Raw genomic sequence first — 8373 nt, forward strand, 5'->3', positions numbered from 1 at the left:
GTACCACTGGACTCCAGCCTGAATAAGACCCTATCTCAAAAAACAAAATATATATTTTTTAAATAATAAAATTAAAAAACATAAAATAAAATTAATTTTTTAGAAAGCCACTACCCACTTCTGCGCCGGGGCATGGTGCTCATGCCGGTAATACCCAGCACTTTGGGAGGCCGAGCGGGCGAATCACGAGGTCAGAGATCGAGACCAATCCTGGCCACATGGTGAAACCCTGTCCTCTACTAAAAATAATACAAAAAAAAAAAAAAAAAAAAAATTATGCTGGGTGTGGTGGCACGTGCCTGTAATCCCAGCTACTTGAAAGGCTGAGCAGGAGAATCACTTGAAGCCAGGAGGCGGAGGTTGCAGTGAGCCAAGACTGCGCCACTGCACTTCAGCTTGGCAACAGAGAGAGACTCTGTCTAAAAAAAAAAAAAAGAAAGAAAGCCACTACCCACTAATGGCCCAGCTGCTCCCTTGGGACCCTCCAGGCCTCTCCATGCCCCAGCATGAAAGGATTAACCCCGGTTCAATAGGGGGTTTCCCTGACCCAGCTCTGGGGGCCATTGTCCTTCCTGACTGGTGGATGGCCCTGGCAATATTTGGTATTTTCCCTGGCTCTGCCCCAATATCAATCCCTCCACCCATAAGTTCAGAATCCTCGGAGAGGGGTATCCATTTCACAGAACCCCTCTGCATCCTTCAAAGCCTACCTTAATGTCACTTCCTTCAGGAGGCCCTCCCAGATTTCTTCACCACCCCCAGAGTGAATAGGTCCCTCCCCCCTGCCAGGCTCCCAGGTATCTTGAGCCATTCAGCACACCTTGCTCTGATCCTCACACTCAGGCCCTTCTCCTCCCATCCTGTGTGAGCACCTTGATGCCAGAGACCATCTTCCTCTCATCTTTGCAGCCTCAGTACCAAGGGCCATTATAAGCACAGCACAGATTTCATGGAGTGGCTGAATGATTTGTTTGTTGTGTGATCACTGTACTGAGTCAATATCAGTCATCTTTGGTCATGAGCATGCCCCTTGACCCAGATTCCTACAGGAGCACGCATATAGGGGCCCTGCTGGCTGGGGCTGGGGATGGGGGTGGGGTGGGGAGTTCAAGGGAAGGCGAGGTTTAGGATAAGAGTCCCAAGGGCGCGGGCTCAGCAGGGCCCGTTCTCATGCTCTCTGGCCCAGGAGGAGTGATTCTCCATCTGGCAGGCCCAACTGTGGTGCTGGGACAGGGACAGGAGCAGAGGCCACAGGAGGAGAGAGGGAGGTTGTGGGGGGAGCTCGAGGAAACCCATGGTAACCGGGCAGGGGGAGGAAAAACAGCCACACAGTGTTATTGTTACAGAACCATTAAATACAACTTATACACAAGCCGGGCGGTGTCAGCAGGGCAGGGAGAGTGCGAGAGGGTCAGGGGTGAGCAGTCCGGGCTCGGTCCTGGAGGAGGCTGAGGCTGCCATCGTGGGAGGGGCTGGGCTGGCGGAGGCCGGGCTGCCTGTGGAGGCCTTGAAGCTTTGCCAGCAGCTCCTGGATGAAGTCCTGAGACAGGACGGGGGAGCTGAGAACGTGGGAACATCGTGGGGGCACCCCTTGCCCCTGTCCAGCCCAGTCCCTGACCTGGGTGCCTCCTCCTGTTCTCTGATTGTGGGGTTGGGGGAGTTAGGGGCGGAGGCTATAGACATAGAGAGAAAAGTGAGCTAGAAGAAAGACAGAGATGGGGAAAGAGCAATGGGAGGAATGGAGAGAAAGAGCTAGGAAGAGAGAGAGAGATCCAAGGAGACAGATAGGGAGTGGGGGAGGGGGAGAAACAGACACAGACAGAAAGAGAGAGACGTGTAGAGATAGAGACAGACAGAGACATAGGGACAGAGAAAGAAACACAGACACGTGGAGACAGGTCCCCAGAGATAGATCCAGGGCGGACAGAAACGCAGTGACGTTTGTCCCTCAGAGCTAGCTGAAGAAACATGAATAGTTTTCCCTTTTAAAGCAGGGAAGGAAGTGGGAGGGGTTGGGCCGCTCAGCTTCAGGGCCTGGGAAGATGGAGGGCCCCCAGAGGTAGGGAAGGGAGCCCGGGGTGGCAGAGGCAGTGACAGGGGAGAAGGACAGAGGGAGACTGAGCCTGAAGGTTGGCGGCCAAAGGACAGGCACAGGAGAGACAGAAACGAGACAGATGGGGGAGGACAGAATGGAGCCCCTTGGCAGGTGGGGAGAGGGGAGAGAGACAAGGAGGAGGACAAAAGACACCCCTGCAGACCAGAAAGAGCTGCAGAGGGCGGGGGAGGGGGTTCCCCAGAGACCCTTCTGCCTGTCCCAGGCATGGTCAGCTTCTTCCTACTCCCCCATCAGAGAACTTGGGGCCAGAACAGGGCCCGTAATGAAGGAGAGAAAACTCACCTGGACAGGTTTCCCACACGACTTCAGGAGTCCCTAAAACCCCCAACCAAAAAAAAAACAAACAAACAAAAAACAAAAAACAAAACAAAACAAAACAGTAAATGATGAACAGCTACTCCCCTCCAGCCCCTTCCCTTTCCCAAAAAGCCCCAGCAGCAAGACAAATGGAAGTCAGACTCCAGGGTGGACTGCCTACCAAGCTTCAAGAGAGGAACAGAGCCCAAGGGGCATGTGGAGTGACTCAGGGCAGGGGTGAGTCACTAGATCCAGAGAGGGCGAGAGGGTCGCACAGCACTTCTCTCCTCTAAAAAGGCATACGCCATAAGAAAGGACATGGCTGCCAAACTGCCTGGGTTCGATGCCCAGCTCTGCTCCTTCTGAGCTGTGTGACACTAGGCAAGGGATTCAACCTCTCTGAGCCTCATTTTCCTCATGGGGAAAATGGAGTTCACACTAGCGACTGCTTCAGAGGGTTTTGTGAGGGTTAAATGAGTGAATACATGTAAAGCCATCACACCAGTGCCCAGCATCTAGTGAGCACTCAGTAAACATGTGAACTACTGCTATTATTTTTAGGGAGGTGCAAAGTGGGGACCTGGGGGACACTTCCCCCCCACCTACCTGGATTTTCCGGCTTCTCTCCTCTTCACTCTCTAACTCCAACAATTCATCAATGTTGATCTCATCGGGCATGTCTGCCTCCTAGGGCCAGGGAGAGAGGGGTGCCTAGGATCGCCTTCCCTCCCTCCCTCGCCTTTGTCCAGGGCTCTGCAGGAGCCCCACCAGCCCCAGGGCCCAGCTGGCGGGTTCTGGAGCATTAATGTGGCAGTCAGGGACAGCACTGCCAAGGCAGGACATCTGGGTGTTGGGGGGGAGGGGTGACAGATGGGCTGATGGAGCCCCAGGGCCCTGTACCAGCCCGATGCCTGGGCCCATGGGCCCCGGGAGCCTCGGGGCTGGCACGGGTCTCTCGCCTTGGCTCCAGTTCCCACAGAGGAAAACAGGCCTAGTGGAGTCCTGGAATGTCAGATTCTGGGATTCAGGAGAGGGGCTGGCTTCTGCCCTTTCAAGGAAAAGTCTTAGCACTAGGTGTGGGGGAGGAGAGGCTGGCAGCCAGCAGCCAGCTGGGGCGGCCCCTTCCCCCAGGGGACAGGAAGGGAGGGGACAGCTTGGGCCAGGCCCTGGGGGGCCAAAATGCAGCCTGATGAGACCGGAAGGAGGACTACTGAGGCCCCTCAAGGTGGGTGGGTGGGATGAGTCATGAGCTCAACTCAGCTGCTAAGAGCGGGGCGCTTAGTGTGGCCTCTACAGGCAGTGGCCCAAGCGCAGGCTGGCTCAGTACCCCTGCTGGGAACAGGACCCAGCTGTCCCCAGCTGTTGAGGGAGCAAGAGAGCCTTGGAGTTATGAATCCTTTCCTCCCCAACCCAAAGTCCGGCTGTCGGCTTCAGGCCTGGGGCTTCAGGGCTGGATGGTCCTGGTTCATGTGTGGTGAAAAGGCTTCAGCAAGGACACAGGTGTGTGCGTCTGCCAGGGCCACTGCCTGATGTCAAGGGCCCGGGGCTGGTTGAGCAGGCAGAGGGACCCGGCATCGTGCAGTGGCTTCGTATAGTGGCCTATGGTCCTGCAGGTGTGAGGTGTGTGGCTCTGGCTTGGGTGCGTGACACATCAGCATGTGTCCACAGTCAGCTGTGGGGCCCACCACCCAAGCATGGCCTCATAGATGACACCTGCCACTAGCAACCAGATTGGTTCACTGGTATGGGCCCAGGTGTGAGTCTGAGAACAGAGGGACTGCATGTCACTGTGGGGGAAGGGCCATGCCTTCCACCATTGTCGCACCATGAAGAGGAGGAATCGTGGGTCCTGTGTCCACTGTAGCATACAGAAGTCACAGAAGGCCCAGAGCAATGGCTCACGCCTGTAATCCTGACATTTTGGGAGCCTAACAAGAGAGAATTGCTTGAGCCCAGGAGTTCAAGACCAGCCTGGGCAACATAGCGAGGCCCGATCTCTTTTTCTTCTTTTTTTTTTTTTGAGACAGAGTCTCCTTCTGTCACCCAGGGTGGAGTGCAGTGGCACGATCTCGGCTCACTGCAACCTCAGCCTCCCAAGTTCAAGTGATTCTCCTGCCTCAGCCTCCCAAGTAGCTGGATTACAGGTGCCCGCCACCATGCCCGGCTAATTTTTGCATTTTTAGTAGAGATGGAGTTTCACCATGTTGGCCAGGCTAGTCTCGAACTCCTGACCTCAAGTGATCTGCCCACCTCGGCCTCCCGAAGTTCTGGGATTACAGGCGTGAGCCACCGTGCTCGGCCGGTAAGGCCCCACCTCTAAGGAAAAGAAAAAAGAAGTCACTGAAAGTGTGACTTCAAGCAGAAGCTCGAGTGATGAAGTACCTGTGTCTGTCAATACATGGAGCTATGGCTTAGGCTCTTGTGTGCCTGTGAACAGCAGTGGGTTCTGCAGTTGTATGTTTGCCTGTTCCTATAGCTTACAGTTTTATGTCTGGGTGTAGTTATAAACTCTGTTGGGTTTTGTTTGTTTTTGAGACACGGTCTCACTCTGTTGCCCAGGCTGGAGTGCAGTGGCGCAATCTTGGTTCACTGCAACCTTGGCCTCCCAGGCTCAAGCAATCCTCCCACCTCAGCCTCCCGAGGAGCTGAGATTACAGGTGTGTATGTGCCACCATGCCCGGCTACGTTTTAATATTTTTGGTAGAAACAGGTTTTTCCCATGTTGCCCAGGCTGGTCTTGAACTCCTGACGTCAAGCAATCCTCCCGCCCCGGCCTCACAAAGTGCTGGGATTACAGGCGTGAGCCACTGTGCTAGGCCAATTTCTGTTGTTTTATGTCTTTGAGTGGCTGTGGATCAGCGCTTATGCTTGCAGGTGGTCATAGTTTTTAGGAGATAGGAAGGGCCATAACTTGAGTCATTTTGTGTTCCAGTGGGGTTGTGCTGTGTCTGACTACGGCTATGGCCCACACCGCTGTGTCTCCGGGTGGCTGTGGCTGTAGCACATGTTGAACTGTAGGTGACCCTCCACCAACCCCCACACCCCCCGCCCCCGCTTGTGTCCTTGTGGGTTTGTGCATGGCTGTTACTTCTGTGTTGTGTCCGTGAGCGGCTAGAGCTTCCTTCACTGTGCACATCTGTGTCTGCTTTTGCTTCCTTTGCCGTGGGTCTCTGTGTGGCTGTATCTCCCCTGTCACTATGTCTATGTTTGGCTTTATGACACCCGCCTTCCCCCACTCTTTCTCCAGACGTGGTGGTTTCAGCTCAACTTAGCCTCCTCCCTCCTCATATGCTAAACTCCTGGCCCTCCCCAGGCGTTTGGACACATCTCTGGAGACCCAGGTGTTTGTATGTTGCTCTCGGTGTGTCCACAAGCACAATGCCATAGGCCACGGACGGCCAGGCCAGTGAGTGCCCGGCCCTGGGGCACTCGTCCTCTTGTGCAGACCAGGCTGACCGTGCACCAGCGAGTGAGCACCGAGACCCCAAGGGCGTGGGATCTCCGCGCCTGGGCTCCATCTGTCCCCGACCACTCCCGAGCCCTCCCCGGGCTCACCATGCCGCGGTACAGCTCCTCCAGGCGCCCGTCGATCCACTTCTCCACGTCCAGCCGTCGCTGCAGCTCCCGCCGGTCATACTTGACGGTGACGCGCGCGTGCCGCTTCTGCAGCCCCCCGGGACTGCCCCCCGGCCCGCGGGCCCGCGATGGAGACTGCAGCTTGCTCAACACGCGCTTGCCCAGCCGCTGAGCTGCCATCGCGCTGCTGGCCTCAGCCCGGTCCCGCGCTGTGCGCCTTCGCCTCGCGCCCCGGGTGCTTCTTACGGGCCGGGGCGGGGCTGGCCGGGGGCGGGGGGTCGGTCTCGCCTGGAGGTCGGCCCCGCCCCGGCTGCCTCGGGCCTCAGTTTCCCCGTCTGCAATGCGAGAGTAGGCCTCTGCGTCGGCTTCAGGCACGCAGTCGTGCGGGGTTCAGGTATGGGTGGGGACCCAGAACCCCGGGCGGGTCCCTGTGTCGGGGGCTCCGGGGCCTGGATCCCGTGGGGCGGGGGCCCGGGACAGACACTCGGGATCCGGCCTGTCTGCGCCCTCTGGCGGTGGCAGGGGTGGTGCGGGAGCGCCTGCGCCACCATCGCTGTAGAAGGTCGAGCAATCACTCGTTCTTTCGTTCGTTCATTCATTCATTCACTCATCCATCCATTTGTTCACTCATTCCGTTTAACGAATTTATTTTTTGAGTCGGTGTCTCTCTTTGTCACCCAGGCTGGAGTGCAGTGGCGCGATCTCGGCTCACCGCAACGTCAGCCTCCCAGGTTCAAGCGATTCTCCTGCCTCAGCCTCCCAAGTAGCTAGGATTACAAGGATGCACCACCACACCCGGCTAATTTTTGTATTTTTAGTAGAGACGGGGTTTCGCCATGTTGCCCAGGCTGGTCTCGAACTCCTGACCTCAAGTGATCTGCCTGCCTCCGCCTCCCAAAGTGTGGGTATTACAGGCGTGAGCCACCGCCCCTGGGCCCATTCAAGGAGTATCTATTAAGTGTCCACTCTGTACCAGACACTGCTCTACGCTCCAGGGATACAGCAGGGAACAAAACAGACAAGCCCAGTCCCACGCAGTTGACAGCTGTAGCCAGGACACAAGAGAAACACAGTAAGCATGGTATTATACAGTTTATTATCATATAAGTGTTTTGGAGAAATATAAAGCAGAAAAGGACAAATGGAGTGAGGGTAGGGTTGCAATTTTAGCGAGGGTGGCCAGGAAGTCCCTTACTTCAAAACAGTCGTACCACTTCTAATTATAAGCAGCAAGAATTATACTTTAAAATTTAAATGTGGCTGGGTGCAGTGGCTCACGCCTGTAATCCCAGAACTTTGGAAGGCCAAGGTGAGTGGATCACGAAGTCAGGAGTTCAAGACCAAACTGGCCAACATGCTGAAACCTCATCTCTCTAAAAATACAAAAGTTATCTGGGCGTAGTGGCACATGCCTGTAATTCCAGCTACTTGGGAGGCTGAGGCAGGAGAATTGCTTCAACCCGGGAGGCGGAGGTTTCAGTGAGCCAAGATAGCACCATTGCACTCCAGCCTGGGCAACAAGAGCAAGACTCTATCTCAAAATAAATAAATTAATTAAATTACATTAAATAAATAATCGTTTATTTATTATTGGTGGTTCATGCCTGTAATCCCAGCACTCTGAGAGGCCAAGGTGGGCAGATCACCAGGTCCGGAATTAGAGACCAGCCTGGCCAACATGGTAAAACCCCATCTCTACTAAAAATACAAAAAAAAAAAAAAAAAAAAAAAAAAAAAAAAAAATAGCCAGGCGTGGTGGTGTGCACCTGTAATTGCAGCTACTGGGGAGGCTGAGGCAGAAGAATTGCTTGAACCCAGGAGGCGGAGGTTGCAGTGAGCCGAGATGGTGCCCCTGCACTCCAGCCTGGGTGACAGAGCAAGACTCCATCTCAAAAAAAAAAAAAAAAAAAAAAAAAAAAAATTGTAGAGACAGGGTTTCCCTATGTTGCCTAGGCTGTTCTCCAATTCCTGAACTCAAGCAATCCTCCCAACTTGGCCTTCCAAGGTGCTAGGATTATAGGCATGAGCCACCTCACCCCACCAATCAGCCATAATGTAAAACTTTTGAGTTTCAAAGAACATCATTAAGAAAGTGAAGAGATAACCCATAGAATGGTAGAAAAAAATAGCAATCATGTAACTCATAAGGTGCTGGGATGAGCCACCACACCGGGCTGAACTGTACACTTTAAAAAGGTGAGTTGGGCTGGGCACAGTGACTCACGCCTGTAATCCCAGCACTTTGGGAGGCCGAGGCGGGTGGATCACGTGAGGTCAAGAGTTAGAGACCAACCTGGCTAACATGGTGAAACCCTGTCTCTACTAAAAATACAAAAATTAGCTGGGCATGGTGGCACATGCCTGTAACCCCAGCTACTTGGGAG

The 8373-nt window shown here is 54.5% G+C and overlaps 1 protein-coding gene across 1 annotated transcript; it reads right to left on the reverse strand.

Annotated features, from left to right (window-relative positions):
- Positions 1-1334: 1334 nt before the first annotated feature.
- Positions 1335-6473, reverse strand: PPP1R14A (protein phosphatase 1 regulatory inhibitor subunit 14A). Its single transcript, XM_017887439.1, has 4 exons — positions 5969-6473; positions 3020-3100; positions 2399-2431; positions 1335-1540 (listed from the first exon to the last, which is right to left on the reverse strand). The coding sequence occupies exons 1-4, from the start codon at positions 6167-6169 to the stop codon at positions 1412-1414; spliced, it is 444 nt and encodes a 147-aa protein (XP_017742928.1). The 5' UTR covers positions 6170-6473; the 3' UTR covers positions 1335-1411.
- Between the last annotated feature and the right edge of the window lie 1900 nt (positions 6474-8373).

The sequence above is a fragment of the Rhinopithecus bieti genome, unplaced genomic scaffold (genome assembly GCF_001698545.2).
Source record: "Rhinopithecus bieti isolate Rb0 unplaced genomic scaffold, ASM169854v2 scaffold_15776, whole genome shotgun sequence".
NCBI lineage: Eukaryota > Metazoa > Chordata > Mammalia > Primates > Cercopithecidae > Rhinopithecus > Rhinopithecus bieti.